Below are 17,109 nucleotides of genomic sequence, written 5' to 3'. Positions count from 1 at the left end.
AAGGCAGCCTTTGAGTGAATCTTCTTCAAAGAGCCTCTCTTGGCCCTTCTCTTGTCTTTTTTCTCAGCTGCCCTCCACTGGCAATCTCATAGATATCCATGTTGGAAGGCACTCTTGAGGATCATGGAGTCAAAGCCTTGACTCCATGCTGAGCTTCAGTCAAATCCTCTCAGTCTATAAAAGCTGCACTTTGGTTTCAGCCTGGCTGCTTTTCTGCAGAATGAGCATGACAGCATCCTCCTGGCTTCCCCACACCACTTGTGGACCAGGCCTCTGGAGAGCACTCCTTTGTTCTGCTCCAGAAAGAGTTTCCCAGCACAATTGTTCTGCATTAGAAAGATGTATTTTTAGTGACCAGTTCCAGATAGATTGGTCTGTCTTTCTGTGCATAATCAGGCACAGCTACACAGACTCGCAGTGATGAACCGCCATCTAAGAGTCGCAGGCTGCTATTGTAGGTCTTGCCCCTGATTCCTACCCAAAAATGCTCAACCCCATCAGCACCATCATTAAGCTCTAGACAGGTGGAACCCAGCCTTACATAGAGGGTGACCCCAGCGGCCCTCCTTCCCTGCCTGTGTCTTCTGCAGGGTTACAAATATATAAACCAGAGGGAGCATAAAACAGAGGGGTATTGTGGTGGCCAACAGCTTGCCGGAAGGCCTCACGGTTTCATTTCATCCTAATTTTAGAACTGAAGCATAAGTAATTCTATAAGTACTTTAATGATGAAACTTAAGCAGTGTGGACCGTTAGGGAGCAGGCCCGGAGCGTTGGGGACACCAGCACCTATTGGCTGTTCTACCAGGTGGCAACTGCTTCAACCAATGTGGACTGACCAGGCAGACATTCAGATCTGCAAAGGAAGAGAGCACTCAACAAAAGTTGCTTGCTGTGCATGAACCTTGGTGTGTGTGTGTATGGTCCCATTCCTGCCTCCACAACCAAAGTGACAGAGGGCTTCCATGCAGTAGGAAACTGGAGAAGAAGTCTTGTTCCTTCTGAGTACCACAGGCAGTGGGGGAAGGAAGAGGGTGATGCACCTGGGAATTAGGATAAAAAAGGGGGCCGCGGCCTTGTCCTGGGTCTCAACAAATGGAGACACCCCAAGGGGAAATGTCCCTTGGCCTCTCCCTTTATTCCAATAACATAACAAGACTCCTCTGTGTCCTCCCTGGAGATAACCTCTGGCGTTGTGAGGTTTGTTCCCCACAGGGACACACCCTACTCTTTCAGTGCCCATTCTCCAGCTCTTCTCTGCTTTCTAACACGTCTAGAAGCCCGTGTCCTTGCTGCTGCACGGATCTCCCACGGCTCTCTGCCAGCAGCGCTCCAGAGCTCCCAGCTCCTCCAGCTGGCAGGGCCTCAGCGCCTGCCCTGTGCCCTCCCGCCCTGACGGCCGCACCAGGCCCTGCTTGCTGTCCTCATGCTGGCACTCCTGGCCCCAGTGCTCTCCAAGGCCTTCTCCGGGGGCACCTTCCTGCGGCCTTTCACTCTCTGCACCAGGCCCAGCAGAGACCTGAGAGCGGCAGTGTCTCGGACAAGGGCCTGCAGGGACTGCACCAGGCCCAGTGGCTTCCCACTGACAAGCGGGGCCGGCTTGGGCTGGAGATGCACAAGAAATTCTTGCCTCTCAGGCTGCTCAGGCCCTGGCCCACACTGCCCACAGCAGCTGTGGCTGCCCCATCCCTGGCAGCATTCCAGGCCAGGCTGGACGGGGCCTGAAACAACCGGGCCTAGGAGAAGGTGTCCCTGCCCTTGGCAGCAGGGTGCAACAAGACCATTTTTAAGGATCCTTCCAAGGGAGGCCCTTCTGGCCTTCTGTGGTCGCAGGGGCCGCGGTCAACTGGACTTCATTTCTGATTAGAACCAATTCACCACTGCAAGTTTGGCCAATTTCAAGGAGACTCTTCACAAGCTCACATTCACAACTTGTCGCTTTTACCTACACCACAGGTCTGGTTGAGGTCAATAAAGTCTTGCACGATCCAGGTTCTGGAATCTTGTCCTTTATTGAATCAAGAGCAACGAAATTTCTAGGTTGCTACTCATAAAAGCACTAACTATAGAACATAATTGTGTGTCCCCAGCAGACAGAGACACCATATATGTCTTTACTACTACATTAAAAAAAAACTCTTTAATATTAAACTCTTCATATATACAATATAAAAGATGTAATTGGTATGTATGTTATAAATGTATCGATTTCATGAAAACCTTATAATAATGTGCTATACTGTATATACGGTATAAGTGCCCTATGAGCATTAATATGTATCACAACTTAGAGTGATGCTAAATATTGGCTATATTGCATTCTTTAAACAAAATTACATATTTGACCCTTTAGAATAATTTCTTCGCATTATATAAAATGACAACATTCATGTAATTGACCATATATATATTTTTCTATTGGCTTTTATGATCTTTTACTATTATATATGGTAATTGATAAGCTTTCTAGCATATAATATGCACACAGGGGACATATATACACCCATTCACAACTTAGATCTCTACGTATACAAAATATCAGCTCAGCTCCAGCACGGTTTGGTACAATGCTGACCTGAAGGATTGCCATGCGGGAAGAAGGAGAAGCACCCTCGCATTCGCTGATCCTAAACATTGTAGCCAGAGATTGTGGAGCCTCTCTCCCCAGAGAAAGTTAAGAACCTTGTTCCAAACGCAATCCTTTGTAGTGTAGAGCGGGAAGACCTGCCTGGAGCACCTCTGAACCAAATGATACCACCAGTGGTCCTTTCAAACATTCCCTCATCTGAGATTCTGAGATCGGCGTCTCTGCACAGGATGTAGCCCTCGGAGGGAAAATGGACTCAAAGAAAGAGGTGGGGGAACAATAGCATTTCCTTGTGCATCTTCCTTGATCTATGTAGCCAACCTGTTCATCACTGGATGCAGTGCTTGGGAGGCTCTTGAGGCCACACTGTTGCTGCTGCTGCTGCTGCTGCTGATGGCATAGTGCTGCTACGCAGCGTTTTCCCTTCCCTCTCCAAAGCCCACGTTCTCCCTTCTTTTCCCGTCTCCTGAGAGCTGCTTCTCTGCCACCCGGTGGGAGCCTCACAAGCACAGCTCTGGGCAGGACAACCTCTTTCACCGTTCATTTCTAAGGATCCGTTTGAACCAACGCTGCAGATCCATGTACTGGCTCATTGCCTGAGAGTGGGCAACGGGATTCATCACCAGGTCATGGAAGAGATTGCATGACCTGGCCATTAGGACCTCTGGGGGCAAGCGGATGCCCTGAGGAAGCCTCTGGTTGCCCACAATGAAGTGATTGAGGCGTCTCGTTTCCACAGACGTGCGCAGGCTCTCGCTGATATCCATCAGCCGACTCACAAAATGTCTCCTGCGCCACACTGACGCGGGCAAGATGCTCAGGAGGTGCATGACAATGGTCTTGATGGTATAGGTGGAAAAGCCTAAGCCCAGCTGAAGACGAGTGAAGAACTGCAGGCATTTCAGGTGCAAGCTGTCAGGCGGAGCCCGCCTGGCGATGTACATGAAGAACTTCCTCTCGGCCACAGCGTAGCTCTCTGGCCAGATTGTGCTGGAGGTGTGGGCTTGCCTAGGCTGGCTGCTCACAAAGACGTCTGAGTTGCCTTGCCGCACCCCAAAGAGCATCTCGATCCGGTAGCTTTCTCTGCCATTGGTCACCTTGAACTGGCAGGAGCGTCTGGAGGGCAGCAGCACTAAATGCCAACGGTGTGACTCAGGCAAAGCTGGCCAGATTGCTCTCACCAGCTGGTAGAACCAGCGGGCAGTTTTCTCCACGTCCAGGTAGGAGCCTGTGCACAGGGTATGAAGGAGGCTGGGATCCTGATGCCTCCTCAGCTCCTCCTCAGGGTGGTGCAGGAAGCACAGCATGTTCTCACCCTGCTGCTCACTCGTGCAGGTGCACTCCTGCTGCACGCGGATGTGGAAGTTCCTCAAGCGCCTCTGCTGTGCAGTGCCCAGCTCTAGGTGGAAGCTGTGCCCTCGGGGAGGTGTCATGGGTACGAGCACCTGGTAGACAACATCCTGCTCACGGGGACTCCAACCTTCAAAGGCACTGCCCACCCCAATGGCTCCGTGCAGCACCGGATAGAAACTGTTGGACAAGACCCGTCGAAAATAAATTGCAAAATGCTTCATCAGGGTTCTTGTCCACATGCACCCTCCCTGCAGGTCCTGCACAGGCCACTGTATGCGCTCCATTAAGACTCTTCCAAAATTGTCGGCACGATCACGGGATTCTTGCACTTGATTTCCGACGTCATTGACGTTCACTGCAAAGCCAGCCTCATTGCCAGCTTCATTCGCAGCAGCATTGTCGACATCCTCTGCACGGCCACCATCACCGTCATCTTCCTCCACCTCCATTTCATTGTCTCCTTCATCTTCATTTCCAAAGTCTTCTTCATGTGCATCCACATTTTCAACCTCCTCTTCATTTACACCATCATGTCCTTCTCCTTGCTCCTCTCTCCTCAGGCTCCCTTTCCTCCACATATACCACAGTGCCAAGAGAAGGAGCAGGAGCCCAGCAAGAGCCCAGACCTGCCAGTGCTGCCGGGCAGAGGAGAGCAGGTCTCCCCAGGCCAAGACACCCTGCTTCAGCAGGACCAGCTGCTCCACCTCGCGCTGCAGACGAATCTTCTCCTCTTCCTGGAGCTTGGCACGCACCTCCATTTGCAGACGTGCCACCTCGTCCAAGCCATCACCCACGGGCTGTGGGTACTGGACTAAACTTTGCAAGAGCAAGAGCCACAATACCCAGGTATCCATGGTCTGCAGGAGGATGGAGAGAAGGCCTTGAGAGAGAGGGGCTGAGAGGGAGGCAGCTGGCAGCAGGGATTGGCGGGGGTGGGGGGCAGCAGGGACAGGAATCTCAGGGATCTGCGAGCAGGAAGCACAGGACCCCAGAGAGCTGGCAAGCAGCCAGGCCCGTTCTGCTGCCCGAGCAGCAGCAGCAGCAGCAGCAGCAGCAGCAGCAGCAGCAGCACGGTGTCCTGCCCAAGGCTGCGCCATGAGGGGCTGTTCCTGGATGCAGGGGGAAAAGCCAGCCCCGGGTACTGCGTTTCTGCGCCGGCCCTTATGCCCAGCCCAGCCTCCCCACCATGTGCGCACTCACCGCTTGCCCAAGCAATACAGGGCCAGCGTTGCCTGCTGGGGCCTTGTATAGCTGCCCCCATTTGTGACATGGCCCCGTGATGTCATGCTCGTCACAGTACACCACAACCAGCCCAGCCCCACCCTTTGTCCCCACCCCAGCTCGGACTGTCGCAGGGGCCCTGGGCTACCGGTTAAGGCAGCCTTTGAGTGAATCTTCTTCAAAGAGCCTCTCTTGGCCCTTCTCTTGTCTTTTTTCTCAGCTGCCCTCCACTGGCAATCTCATAGATATCCATGTTGGAAGGCACTCTTGAGGATCATGGAGTCAAAGCCTTGACTCCATGCTGAGCTTCAGTCAAATCCTCTCAGTCTATAAAAGCTGCACTTTGGTTTCAGCCTGGCTGCTTTTCTGCAGAATGAGCATGACAGCATCCTCCTGGCTTCCCCACACCACTTGTGGACCAGGCCTCTGGAGAGCACTCCTTTGTTCTGCTCCAGAAAGAGTTTCCCAGCACAATTGTTCTGCATTAGAAAGATGTATTTTTAGTGACCAGTTCCAGATAGATTGGTCTGTCTTTCTGTGCATAATCAGGCACAGCTACACAGACTCGCAGTGATGAACCGCCATCTAAGAGTCGCAGGCTGCTATTGTAGGTCTTGCCCCTGATTCCTACCCAAAAATGCTCAACCCCATCAGCACCATCATTAAGCTCTAGACAGGTGGAACCCAGCCTTACATAGAGGGTGACCCCAGCGGCCCTCCTTCCCTGCCTGTGTCTTCTGCAGGGTTACAAATATATAAACCAGAGGGAGCATAAAACAGAGGGGTATTGTGGTGGCCAACAGCTTGCCGGAAGGCCTCACGGTTTCATTTCATCCTAATTTTAGAACTGAAGCATAAGTAATTCTATAAGTACTTTAATGATGAAACTTAAGCAGTGTGGACCGTTAGGGAGCAGGCCTGGAGCGTTGGGGACACCAGCACCTATTGGCTGTTCTACCAGGTGGCAACTGCTTCAACCAATGTGGACTGACCAGGCAGACATTCAGATCTGCAAAGGAAGAGAGCACTCAACAAAAGTTGCTTGCTGTGCATGAACCTTGGTGTGTGTGTGTATGGTCCCATTCCTGCCTCCACAACCAAAGTGACAGAGGGCTTCCATGCAGTAGGAAACTGGAGAAGAAGTCTTGTTCCTTCTGAGTACCACAGGCAGTGGGGGAAGGAAGAGGGTGATGCACCTGGGAATTAGGATAAAAAAGGGGGCCGCGGCCTTGTCCTGGGTCTCAACAAATGGAGACACCCCAAGGGGAAATGTCCCTTGGCCTCTCCCTTTATTCCAATAACATAACAAGACTCCTCTGTGTCCTCCCTGGAGATAACCTCTGGCGTTGTGAGGTTTGTTCCCCACAGGGACACACCCTACTCTTTCAGTGCCCATTCTCCAGCTCTTCTCTGCTTTCTAACACGTCTAGAAGCCCGTGTCCTTGCTGCTGCACGGATCTCCCACGGCTCTCTGCCAGCAGCGCTCCAGAGCTCCCAGCTCCTCCAGCTGGCAGGGCCTCAGCGCCTGCCCTGTGCCCTCCCGCCCTGACGGCCGCACCAGGCCCTGCTTGCTGTCCTCATGCTGGCACTCCTGGCCCCAGTGCTCTCCAAGGCCTTCTCCGGGGGCACCTTCCTGCGGCCTTTCACTCTCTGCACCAGGCCCAGCAGAGACCTGAGAGCGGCAGTGTCTCGGACAAGGGCCTGCAGGGACTGCACCAGGCCCAGTGGCTTCCCACTGACAAGCGGGGCCGGCTTGGGCTGGAGATGCACAAGAAATTCTTGCCTCTCAGGCTGCTCAGGCCCTGGCCCACACTGCCCACAGCAGCTGTGGCTGCCCCATCCCTGGCAGCATTCCAGGCCAGGCTGGACGGGGCCTGAAACAACCGGGCCTAGGAGAAGGTGTCCCTGCCCTTGGCAGCAGGGTGCAACAAGACCATTTTTAAGGATCCTTCCAAGGGAGGCCCTTCTGGCCTTCTGTGGTCGCAGGGGCCGCGGTCAACTGGACTTCATTTCTGATTAGAACCAATTCACCACTGCAAGTTTGGCCAATTTCAAGGAGACTCTTCACAAGCTCACATTCACAACTTGTCGCTTTTACCTACACCACAGGTCTGGTTGAGGTCAATAAAGTCTTGCACGATCCAGGTTCTGGAATCTTGTCCTTTATTGAATCAAGAGCAATGAAATTTCTAGGTTGCTACTCATAAAAGCACTAACTATAGAACATAATTGTGTGTCCCCAGCAGACAGAGACACCATATATGTCTTTACTACTACATTAAAAAAAAACTCTTTAATATTAAACTCTTCATATATACAATATAAAAGATGTAATTGGTATGTATGTTATAAATGTATCGATTTCATGAAAACCTTATAATAATGTGCTATACTGTATATACGGTATAAGTGCCCTATGAGCATTAATATGTATCACAACTTAGAGTGATGCTAAATATTGGCTATATTGCATTCTTTAAACAAAATTACATATTTGACCCTTTAGAATAATTTCTTCGCATTATATAAAATGACAACATTCATGTAATTGACCATATATATATTTTTCTATTGGCTTTTATGATCTTTTACTATTATATATGGTAATTGATAAGCTTTCTAGCATATAATATGCACACAGGGGACATATATACACCCATTCACAACTTAGATCTCTACGTATACAAAATATCAGCTCAGCTCCAGCACGGTTTGGTACAATGCTGACCTGAAGGATTGCCATGCGGGAAGAAGGAGAAGCACCCTCGCATTCGCTGATCCTAAACATTGTAGCCAGAGATTGTGGAGCCTCTCTCCCCAGAGAAAGTTAAGAACCTTGTTCCAAACGCAATCCTTTGTAGTGTAGAGCGGGAAGACCTGCCTGGAGCACCTCTGAACCAAATGATACCACCAGTGGTCCTTTCAAACATTCCCTCATCTGAGATTCTGAGATCGGCGTCTCTGCACAGGATGTAGCCCTCGGAGGGAAAATGGACTCAAAGAAAGAGGTGGGGGAACAATAGCATTTCCTTGTGCATCTTCCTTGATCTATGTAGCCAACCTGTTCATCACTGGATGCAGTGCTTGGGAGGCTCTTGAGGCCACACTGTTGCTGCTGCTGCTGCTGCTGCTGATGGCATAGTGCTGCTACGCAGCGTTTTCCCTTCCCTCTCCAAAGCCCACGTTCTCCCTTCTTTTCCCGTCTCCTGAGAGCTGCTTCTCTGCCACCCGGTGGGAGCCTCACAAGCACAGCTCTGGGCAGGACAACCTCTTTCACCGTTCATTTCTAAGGATCCGTTTGAACCAACGCTGCAGATCCATGTACTGGCTCATTGCCTGAGAGTGGGCAACGGGATTCATCACCAGGTCATGGAAGAGATTGCATGACCTGGCCATTAGGACCTCTGGGGGCAAGCGGATGCCCTGAGGAAGCCTCTGGTTGCCCACAATGAAGTGATTGAGGCGTCTCGTTTCCACAGACGTGCGCAGGCTCTCGCTGATATCCATCAGCCGACTCACAAAATGTCTCCTGCGCCACACTGACGCGGGCAAGATGCTCAGGAGGTGCATGACAATGGTCTTGATGGTATAGGTGGAAAAGCCTAAGCCCAGCTGAAGACGAGTGAAGAACTGCAGGCATTTCAGGTGCAAGCTGTCAGGCGGAGCCCGCCTGGCGATGTACATGAAGAACTTCCTCTCGGCCACAGCGTAGCTCTCTGGCCAGATTGTGCTGGAGGTGTGGGCTTGCCTAGGCTGGCTGCTCACAAAGACGTCTGAGTTGCCTTGCCGCACCCCAAAGAGCATCTCGATCCGGTAGCTTTCTCTGCCATTGGTCACCTTGAACTGGCAGGAGCGTCTGGAGGGCAGCAGCACTAAATGCCAACGGTGTGACTCAGGCAAAGCTGGCCAGATTGCTCTCACCAGCTGGTAGAACCAGCGGGCAGTTTTCTCCACGTCCAGGTAGGAGCCTGTGCACAGGGTATGAAGGAGGCTGGGATCCTGATGCCTCCTCAGCTCCTCCTCAGGGTGGTGCAGGAAGCACAGCATGTTCTCACCCTGCTGCTCACTCGTGCAGGTGCACTCCTGCTGCACGCGGATGTGGAAGTTCCTCAAGCGCCTCTGCTGTGCAGTGCCCAGCTCTAGGTGGAAGCTGTGCCCTCGGGGAGGTGTCATGGGTACGAGCACCTGGTAGACAACATCCTGCTCACGGGGACTCCAACCTTCAAAGGCACTGCCCACCCCAATGGCTCCGTGCAGCACCGGATAGAAACTGTTGGACAAGACCCGTCGAAAATAAATTGCAAAATGCTTCATCAGGGTTCTTGTCCACATGCATCCTCCCTGCAGGTCCTGCACAGGCCACTGTATGCGCTCCATTAAGACTCTTCCAAAATTGTCGGCACGATCACGGGATTCTTGCACTTGATTTCCGACGTCATTGACGTTCACTGCGAAGCCAGCCTCATTGCCAGCTTCATTCGCAGCAGCATTGTCGACATCCTCTGCACGGCCACCATCACCGTCATCTTCCTCCACCTCCATTTCATTGTCTCCTTCATCTTCATTTCCAAAGTCTTCTTCATGTGCATCCACATTTTCAACCTCCTCTTCATTTACACCATCATGTCCTTCTCCTTGCTCCTCTCTCCTCAGGCTCCCTTTCCTCCACATATACCACAGTGCCAAGAGAAGGAGCAGGAGCCCAGCAAGAGCCCAGACCTGCCAGTGCTGCCGGGCAGAGGAGAGCAGGTCTCCCCAGGCCAAGACACCCTGCTTCAGCAGGACCAGCTGCTCCACCTCGCGCTGCAGACAAATCTTCTCCTCTTCCTGGAGCTTGGCACGCACCTCCATTTGCAGACGTGCCACCTCGTCCAAGCCATCACCCACGGGCTGTGGGTACTGGACTAAACTTTGCAAGAGCAAGAGCCACAATACCCAGGTATCCATGGTCTGCAGGAGGATGGAGAGAAGGCCTTGAGAGAGAGGGGCTGAGAGGGAGGCAGCTGGCAGCAGGGATTGGCGGGGGTGGGGGGCAGCAGGGACAGGAATCTCAGGGATCTGCGAGCAGGAAGCACAGGACCCCAGAGAGCTGGCAAGCAGCCAGGCCCGTTCTGCTGCCCGAGCAGCAGCAGCAGCAGCAGCAGCAGCAGCAGCAGCAGCAGCACGGTGTCCTGCCCAAGGCTGCGCCATGAGGGGCTGTTCCTGGATGCAGGGGGAAAAGCCAGCCCCGGGTACTGCGTTTCTGCGCCGGCCCTTATGCCCAGCCCAGCCTCCCCACCATGTGCGCACTCACCGCTTGCCCAAGCAATACAGGGCCAGCGTTGCCTGCTGGGGCCTTGTATAGCTGCCCCCATTTGTGACATGGCCCCGTGATGTCATGCTCGTCACAGTACACCACAACCAGCCCAGCCCCACCCTTTGTCCCCACCCCAGCTCGGACTGTCGCAGGGGCCCTGGGCTACCGGTTAAGGCAGCCTTTGAGTGAATCTTCTTCAAAGAGCCTCTCTTGGCCCTTCTCTTGTCTTTTTTCTCAGCTGCCCTCCACTGGCAATCTCATAGATATCCATGTTGGAAGGCACTCTTGAGGATCATGGAGTCAAAGCCTTGACTCCATGCTGAGCTTCAGTCAAATCCTCTCAGTCTATAAAAGCTGCACTTTGGTTTCAGCCTGGCTGCTTTTCTGCAGAATGAGCATGACAGCATCCTCCTGGCTTCCCCACACCACTTGTGGACCAGGCCTCTGGAGAGCACTCCTTTGTTCTGCTCCAGAAAGAGTTTCCCAGCACAATTGTTCTGCATTAGAAAGATGTATTTTTAGTGACCAGTTCCAGATAGATTGGTCTGTCTTTCTGTGCATAATCAGGCACAGCTACACAGACTCGCAGTGATGAACCGCCATCTAAGAGTCGCAGGCTGCTATTGTAGGTCTTGCCCCTGATTCCTACCCAAAAATGCTCAACCCCATCAGCACCATCATTAAGCTCTAGACAGGTGGAACCCAGCCTTACATAGAGGGTGACCCCAGCGGCCCTCCTTCCCTGCCTGTGTCTTCTGCAGGGTTACAAATATATAAACCAGAGGGAGCATAAAACAGAGGGGTATTGTGGTGGCCAACAGCTTGCCGGAAGGCCTCACGGTTTCATTTCATCCTAATTTTAGAACTGAAGCATAAGTAATTCTATAAGTACTTTAATGATGAAACTTAAGCAGTGTGGACCGTTAGGGAGCAGGCCTGGAGCGTTGGGGACACCAGCACCTATTGGCTGTTCTACCAGGTGGCAACTGCTTCAACCAATGTGGACTGACCAGGCAGACATTCAGATCTGCAAAGGAAGAGAGCACTCAACAAAAGTTGCTTGCTGTGCATGAACCTTGGTGTGTGTGTGTATGGTCCCATTCCTGCCTCCACAACCAAAGTGACAGAGGGCTTCCATGCAGTAGGAAACTGGAGAAGAAGTCTTGTTCCTTCTGAGTACCACAGGCAGTGGGGGAAGGAAGAGGGTGATGCACCTGGGAATTAGGATAAAAAAGGGGGCCGCGGCCTTGTCCTGGGTCTCAACAAATGGAGACACCCCAAGGGGAAATGTCCCTTGGCCTCTCCCTTTATTCCAATAACATAACAAGACTCCTCTGTGTCCTCCCTGGAGATAACCTCTGGCGTTGTGAGGTTTGTTCCCCACAGGGACACACCCTACTCTTTCAGTGCCCATTCTCCAGCTCTTCTCTGCTTTCTAACACGTCTAGAAGCCCGTGTCCTTGCTGCTGCACGGATCTCCCACGGCTCTCTGCCAGCAGCGCTCCAGAGCTCCCAGCTCCTCCAGCTGGCAGGGCCTCAGCGCCTGCCCTGTGCCCTCCCGCCCTGACGGCCGCACCAGGCCCTGCTTGCTGTCCTCATGCTGGCACTCCTGGCCCCAGTGCTCTCCAAGGCCTTCTCCGGGGGCACCTTCCTGCGGCCTTTCACTCTCTGCACCAGGCCCAGCAGAGACCTGAGAGCGGCAGTGTCTCGGACAAGGGCCTGCAGGGACTGCACCAGGCCCAGTGGCTTCCCACTGACAAGCGGGGCCGGCTTGGGCTGGAGATGCACAAGAAATTCTTGCCTCTCAGGCTGCTCAGGCCCTGGCCCACACTGCCCACAGCAGCTGTGGCTGCCCCATCCCTGGCAGCATTCCAGGCCAGGCTGGACGGGGCCTGAAACAACCGGGCCTAGGAGAAGGTGTCCCTGCCCTTGGCAGCAGGGTGCAACAAGACCATTTTTAAGGATCCTTCCAAGGGAGGCCCTTCTGGCCTTCTGTGGTCGCAGGGGCCGCGGTCAACTGGACTTCATTTCTGATTAGAACCAATTCACCACTGCAAGTTTGGCCAATTTCAAGGAGACTCTTCACAAGCTCACATTCACAACTTGTCGCTTTTACCTACACCACAGGTCTGGTTGAGGTCAATAAAGTCTTGCACGATCCAGGTTCTGGAATCTTGTCCTTTATTGAATCAAGAGCAATGAAATTTCTAGGTTGCTACTCATAAAAGCACTAACTATAGAACATAATTGTGTGTCCCCAGCAGACAGAGACACCATATATGTCTTTACTACTACATTAAAAAAAAAACTCTTTAATATTAAACTCTTCATATATACAATATAAAAGATGTAATTGGTATGTATGTTATAAATGTATCGATTTCATGAAAACCTTATAATAATGTGCTATACTGTATATACGGTATAAGTGCCCTATGAGCATTAATATGTATCACAACTTAGAGTGACGCTAAATATTGGCTATATTGCATTCTTTAAACAAAATTACATATTTGACCCTTTAGAATAATTTCTTCGCATTATATAAAATGACAACATTCATGTAATTGACCATATATATATTTTTCTATTGGCTTTTATGATCTTTTACTATTATATATGGTAATTGATAAGCTTTCTAGCATATAATATGTACACAGGGGACATATATACACCCATTCACAACTTAGATCTCTACGTATACAAAATATCAGCTCAGCTCCAGCACGGTTTGGTACAATGCTGACCTGAAGGATTCCCATGCGGGAAGAAGGAGAAGCACCCTCGCATTCACTGATCCTAAACATTGTAGCCAGAGATTGTGGAGCCTCTCTCCCCAGAGAAAGTTAAGAACCTTGTTCCAAACGCAATCCTTTGTAGTGTAGAGCGGGAAGACCTGCCTGGAGCACCTCTGAACCAAATGATACCACAAGGGAGGGAAAATGGACTCAAAGAAAGAGGTGGGGGAACAATAGCATTTCCTTGTGCATCTTCCTTGATCTATGTAGCCAACCTGTTCATCACTGGATGCAGTGCTTGGGAGGCTCTTGAGACCACACTGTTGCTGCTGCTGCTGCTGCTGCTGATGGCATAGTGCTGCTACGCAGCGTTTTCCCTTCCCTCTCCAAAGCCCACGTTCTCCCTTCTTTTCCCGTCTCCTGAGAGCTGCTTCTCTGCCACCCGGTGGGAGCCTCACAAGCACAGCTCTGGGCAGGACAACCTCTTTCACCGTTCATTTCTAAGGATCCGTTTGAACCAACGCTGCAGATCCATGTACTGGCTCATTGCCTGAGAGTGGGCAACGGGATTCATCACCAGGTCATGGAAGAGATTGCATGACCTGGCCATTAGGACCTCTGGGGGCAAGCGGATGCCCTGAGGAAGCCTCTGGTTGCCCACAATGAAGTGATTGAGGCGTCTCGTTTCCACAGACGTGCGCAGGCTCTCGCTGATATCCATCAGCCGACTCACAAAATGTCTCCTGCGCCACACTGACGCGGGCAAGATGCTCAGGAGGTGCATGACAATGGTCTTGATGGTATAGGTGTGCAGAAAGGATCGTATGTGGCCCGAAGTTTAGAGTCCGACTAGCTGAGGGCGAAAGGCCGACGCCCCTCTGCAATTCCTGGCCAGCACCCTTCGGAGCCTGATGGCCTCGGGCTGTGCTGGCTGCGGACTGGCGTACCTCGCTGGTATATGAGAGGAACGGAACTGACCATTTCCCGGGGGTTAAACATCGGTTTATTGACGGTGATGCCGCATCCAAACACCGGGAAACCATCCAGGAAAAAGTTTTTTTCATAGGGGGTGCAAACAGGATTATAAAGCAAGGGGGTGGGTACAGACAGAGCCAATCAGGAAAGGTGAGGGGATGAACTTCACAGAACTGACACTCCATGGAGACCAATAATCAAAAGGTAAAGGAGGTGTCCTGGGGCCCCAGCCAACCACCATCTCTAGAGAGGAGAAGGTTCTCGAAACCTGGGAGGAGGAAGGGAGTGATTGACTGGACAGGGAGGAAACAACTTTCACTTATAAGGGAAACCAAGGGGAGAAGCAATTACATATCGGCAACTATGAATAGCAGTTGCTATAGCAACTTAGCTGACAGGCTAGCAGTGGCGGGAAGAACTGGGGGAACGAAACCATTTTACACATAATAGGGGAGAACAATACATAAATTGGGGGAATAACACAAGAAACTTAGCAACACACTACCACATCTCCCCGTTTTTTACCAAATAAAAATTAAAATGAAGAGAAAAGTCCAAATTAAGCTTAGAATGCAGGAACTCGCAGCTGGTCATGACGAGTGTCTTTGTCTTCTGAACATTGCAAGGGACAGTGGCACTCGGCGCAGTCAGTTTCCTCCGGACTAGCTTGCAAATTAGGAGGATGAAAATCAAAAGTGAGTTGGGGAAATGTACTAAAAGACAAAAGGTGAACAGTTAAACGCAAAATACTTAAACAGATGGTTCTGCCCCAAATAATAAATCCAATTCGGGAGAAGAAGAAGAAATGGGGGAGGGAGGTTGGGATTAATAAACCAGAGGTAGTTCAGTGACGAGAGGGGTAGGAGCAGCAGTCTCAGCATTGGGGAGGAAGTAAACATCTGAGGAAACTGATGGTGTTTGGGAGGGTTTTCTCCGTCACCGCGAGCACGCCTGAACTTGTGACTCAGCTTCCTTCTGCATCCTCTGCTTCGGGATGAGGTGCTTGACTCATTTGGATGGTCTTTTTCCTCTGTCTTCTTCCTATCTTGCTTCCGCCTCCATTCCATGTAGTCTTGGCGCATGGGACACTGAGGCATCCAATGCCCCACCTTGCCACAGAGATGGCAGGGATGGGTTGCTGATGTCCTCCTGCCGGACTCAGAAGTAGAAGGACCGGCCACGGGGGAAGCTTCAGCCTCTATGAAGTCTTGCTCGGGGCATTCAGCAAAATGCACAGATGTTCTCTTAGGCCTTGGGGCCAAGGAGACTTGACGCACTACGACATCTATCATGGCTTCTACTGTGGGCTTAGGACTTCGAGGGAGAGTTTTTATAGCCTTGCGGCAGTCAGCGTTGGCATTGCTATAAGCCATCTGCTCAAGCATTTTTTCCCTGTCATCCTCTCCAAACGCTTGCGCTTCCACATATCTGTATAGACGTTCGATAAATTCCATGTATGGCTCTTGCGCTCCTTGCAAAACCTCAGCATCTTCCCATTGGGAGGTAACTACCTCTAACTTAAAGAAGGCCCGCTCAGCTGCCCGGGCCGTCTCTACTAGCTGGGATGGGAATAAGGCTTTAGCTTGATTTGCCCCTTCAGCCCACTGTCCTTCACCCAAAAGATGTTCTTGGGTAATTAACTGACCATCTGCGTCATGGGACAGTGTAAGGTTCCCCCAAAAACTTGGGAGTACTTCCACTATTTCCCTCCTCCATTCCCTCACCCAGACTCTAAATTCCATGGGTCTGAGCAGGCTAGAGAAGAGGGACCTTAAATCCGTCGGTACCAAATCTCCCTGAGCAAGGGTATTGTGTAGCAAACCCCGGAAGAATTCTGACTCCCGGGAGTAATCTTTCTGAGCTTTGCATAGCTCCTTTATTTGGACCTGTGCTAAAGGCACCCACTGTGCCCGTGCATTTCTTCTTTCTCTTATATGATATGTTACCGGGGCGGCTTCTAATATGGGAGCTTGCTCCAGTTTTCGGCTTTCCCCCCCCCCCCTCCTCTGAACACAAAGCGTGAGAGCTGGGGGGGGTGGCGTGGGAACCGAAACTGAAGGAGGTTGAGGCGGGGTTTGGAGCTGACGTAAGGCAAGGGAGTGGGCGCGGCAAAGTACCCTTGTCCGCCCCCCGGACGGCGTTCGGAGGCGGAGGGAAAAACGAAAACGGAGCGGGGGGGAAGGGAGTGGGGGGCTGAACCGGGGGAGGGGTTTGAGGAGGAGCTGAAGGTGGGGCGGAGTGCTGAGGAGTGAGCGGGACGGAGGGAGGGTATGAGAGAGGAGTAACTGAGCAAGGAGTGTGGTCAGGGTGAAGGAAGGGGTTGGTGCTTGGGAGGAACGGGTTAGCGGAAGAAAGAGCTCTGGCGGCAGAGACCGCGTGGTCCCCGCCATCTTGGACAGTAAAGGGGCTACTTTGTAGAATTTCATTACTAAGCGGAACAAACTTAGGGGTTGAAACTGGGGACTTGGGAACTGGGGTAGAAGGGGAGGATGGAGGAACTTGGGCAGGGCTCCTCGGACGGGGAGGCTGAGCAGGTCGAGAGGGAGCAGGGGCAGAATGGTTTCCCTGCTTTTTGTGGGCCTTTAAAATCCCTTTCGAGGGCTCCTGCCTGTGTGAAGAGGGTGAGGGCTGGGGGGTAAGGATGCGGGAACTGGGAGAACTAGGGAACAAACTAGAAGAAGAAAGATCCTTTCTTGAACTCCCGGCTGGGCGCAGCGAAGTTAATACTTTGCTTGCCCAGTATGCCACGTTAGACAACCGGGGTTCCCCAGCGTTAACCTGTTGGTCTAATTTGGCCACAACGGCTGCCCAAAAGCGCGGCTCTTTCGCAACCTCTGGGGAAACTTCAGGGAAATGTAAAAATACCCATCTAATCAACACTATCAACTCTTTCTTGGGGGCAGTAAAACCTCTTCCAAGTAACAAACCCTTAACTACAA

General features: G+C 51.8%; 2 protein-coding genes across 2 annotated transcripts; both read right to left on the bottom strand.

Annotated features, from left to right (window-relative positions):
- Positions 1–2,982: 2,982 nt before the first annotated feature.
- LOC141728909 (inositol 1,4,5-trisphosphate receptor-interacting protein-like 1) lies at positions 2,983–5,226 on the bottom strand. The gene is made up of 2 exons (XM_074540225.1): positions 5,141–5,226; positions 2,983–4,756 (listed from the first exon to the last, which is right to left on the bottom strand). Exons 1-2 carry the CDS (start codon positions 5,224–5,226, stop codon positions 3,121–3,123), a joined length of 1,722 nt encoding a protein of 573 aa, XP_074396326.1. The 3' UTR covers positions 2,983–3,120.
- Positions 5,227–8,296: 3,070 nt separating this feature from the next.
- On the bottom strand, positions 8,297–10,540 carry LOC141728908 (inositol 1,4,5-trisphosphate receptor-interacting protein-like 1). The gene is made up of 2 exons (XM_074540224.1): positions 10,455–10,540; positions 8,297–10,070 (listed from the first exon to the last, which is right to left on the bottom strand). Exons 1-2 carry the CDS (start codon positions 10,538–10,540, stop codon positions 8,435–8,437), a joined length of 1,722 nt encoding a protein of 573 aa, XP_074396325.1. The 3' UTR covers positions 8,297–8,434.
- Positions 10,541–17,109: the final 6,569 nt, after the last annotated feature.

The sequence above is a fragment of the Zonotrichia albicollis genome, chromosome 4 (genome assembly GCF_047830755.1).
Source record: "Zonotrichia albicollis isolate bZonAlb1 chromosome 4, bZonAlb1.hap1, whole genome shotgun sequence".
NCBI lineage: Eukaryota > Metazoa > Chordata > Aves > Passeriformes > Passerellidae > Zonotrichia > Zonotrichia albicollis.
This window is presented reverse-complemented; position numbering and strand designations above follow the sequence as displayed.